Source organism: Penaeus vannamei, chromosome 6 (genome assembly GCF_042767895.1).
Source record: "Penaeus vannamei isolate JL-2024 chromosome 6, ASM4276789v1, whole genome shotgun sequence".
In the NCBI taxonomy this organism is placed as follows: Eukaryota; Metazoa; Arthropoda; class Malacostraca; order Decapoda; family Penaeidae; genus Penaeus; species Penaeus vannamei.
Window position 1 is genome coordinate 22,701,766 of NC_091554.1, and position 2,500 is coordinate 22,704,265.

At 55.4% G+C, this 2,500-nt stretch overlaps 1 protein-coding gene across 1 annotated transcript in view; it reads left to right on the plus strand.

Moving 5' to 3' along the window:
* LOC138861939 (uncharacterized) overlaps positions 1 to 2,500 on the plus strand; it is a 5,284-nt gene that overhangs the window by 1,941 nt on the left and 843 nt on the right. The window contains exons 2-5 of the mRNA XM_070122413.1: positions 1 to 1,127; positions 1,349 to 2,018; positions 2,140 to 2,325; positions 2,362 to 2,500. The exon at positions 1 to 1,127 is cut by the window's left edge and continues 1,264 nt beyond it; the exon at positions 2,362 to 2,500 is cut by the window's right edge and continues 843 nt beyond it. Coding sequence (XP_069978514.1) covers positions 1 to 1,127; positions 1,349 to 2,018; positions 2,140 to 2,325; positions 2,362 to 2,500 — 2,122 coding nt within the window. The remainder of the gene's footprint in view (positions 1,128 to 1,348; positions 2,019 to 2,139; positions 2,326 to 2,361) is intronic.

The window sequence follows — 2,500 nt, forward strand, 5'->3', positions numbered from 1 at the left end:
GTACAAGGGTCATTGGCACCGTACGCCCCGGTGCCCAGCAAAGGACTCTGAATGCACCACTTGCCACAAACAGGGCCACTTCGCCAAGTGCTGTAAGTCCACCAGGAAGACCTCTACCAACCAGACTTGTAGAGCACGTAGAGTGTCCACCAGCAGGACCCCTAAGCCAGTTAATGTCACCCTGTCCTATGGCTCAAAGTCCTCCCAACTGCTGATGCTACCTGACACTGGAGCTGATATCACAATGATTGGCCCGAAGCACCTGGACTCCTTGGGAATCCCCAGATGCAATCTTTCACCCCCACCTGCGACTGATGTCCTCACAGCAGATGGGTCATCCATGACTCCAGCTTTGGGTTGTTTCGAGACCACCCTCCAGCTCGGTCAAGCGTCCTGCAAGGCCATTGTTCACGATCACGAGGACATCCAGACACCTCTGCTCTCGTATGGCCACTGTGTGGACCTGGCCATCGTCTCTACAGATTTCCAAAAGCCCATCCTCTCTGTGACCCATGTCAACAGATGTGCACAGCAGATGCCTGCCTCGGCAATGTCGTCCCCCACTACTGCTCGGACCTACTTCCTACAACACTTCAGCGACGTCCTTGTGTCTAAGACTGACCTCCAGACTACGCCACTGAAGATGTCTGGCCCACCAATGAGGATCCACCTTCAACCAGGTGTGACACCCTTTGCCATACACACGCCTAGACCTATACCTTTCACCTACCGGGACCAGGTCAAGGAGGAACTTGATTCCCTGGTGCAGCAAGGGATCATTTCGCCCGTCGGTGACAAGCCCTCCGAGTGGTACCATCCGATGGTCCTGGTACCTAAGCCTGGCAATGGTGTACGCATCACAGTGGACCTCACACACCTTAATTCCCAAGTGTCCAGGCCTACACACCCGTCGCCCACACCCGCTGACGCTATCCGCACCATCACTCCATCTGCCAAGTTCTTTACTAAGGCAGATGCATTGCATGGATATTGGCAAATGGACCTTGCGGAGGAAGACCGTCACCTCACGACGTTCATAACACCTCACGGGCGCTACTACCACTGCAGAGGACCTATGGGATTTGCCGCTACTGGGGATGCCTACTGTCTTCTTAGCCACCACCAAGGTCAGTTTTTGTGGATATAACATCTCACCAGAGGGCATCGCTGCAGACCCTGAAAAGGTTGCAGCCATACGAGACTATCCTACACCCTCCAATATTACGGACCTCCGGTCGTTCATGGGTCTTGTGAATCAGCTGGCCGACTTCTCACCAGAGATTGCGGCCACTGCCCAGCCTCTCCCCCCTCTGATGTCACCAAAACGGTCCTTCCCCATGGACCCCAGACCATGACCAGGCATTTGGGAAGGTCAAGGCTGCCCACCTATCGCCCCCAGTCTTGGCTCCTTTCAACCCAAAACTGCCAGTGACTCTACAAACTGACGCCTCTCGCCTCTATGGTCTGGGATACGCCCTATTTCAGGAACATGGCCACAGCCAGCTCCGGCTCGTCCAGTGTGGCTCACGGTTTCTAACCGATGCCGAGTCACGCTACGCCACAATCGAGCTAGAGATGCTGGCTGCTTCATGGGCCATGGGAAAGTGCCGCCTGTACCTTGCCGGCCTCCAGCACTTTACTCTTCATACCGATCACAGGCCATTGATCCCAATCCTGAACCACTACACATTGGATGCCATAGAAAACCCCCGACTCCAGCATTTGAGAGTGAAAATGGCTCCGTATGTCTTCACCGCTGTGTGGCACGCCGGCAAGACCTTGTGCGTCCCTGACGGCCTCTCTCGGGCACCCGTCGGCCACCCCACATTCGACGACGAAGAAGAGTGTACCATGACAGCTGCACACGTCCGGTCCCTTGTTTCTACGAATGCTACATCAACAGACGGCCAGGCCACAGCTCCTATCCTCGACGACGACAGGACTCTACAGGAGCTTCGCGCCGTCGCATCAAAGGACCAAGATTACCGCCGCCTCCTGGAGTACCCACCTCCACGATAGTCACAGAGGAGTCGAAGCCACCCATCGTCGCGCCAGGCAGACTGTCTACTGGCCTGGCATCGACTCTGACATAAAGAGTACAGTAGAAGCGTGTGACTCCTGCCAACGTCTCCAGCCCAGCCAACAGCAGGAACCCTACCTATGCAATGACCAGCCATCACGCCCCTTTGAGTCTGTGTCTGCTGACTTTTTTCAAGTAGCTGGGAAGTCTTTCCTGGTCATTGTAGACAGACTCTCAGGGTGGCCCGTGGTTACTCCCTGTGGTCAGGACACAACCGCAACTAAGGTCATGCGCATGTTTTGCATGTACTTCTGAGAAGTCGGTGTACCTGTCCGCTTCAGGACCGATGGAGGGACCCCATTCACCAGTGAGGAATTCAGAAGATTTACTGAACGCTGGGGTATCCACCACCTTGTGGCCTCCCCACACTATCCACAGTCTAATGGCCACGCCGAGGCTGCGGTCAAGTCCGTGAAGTAC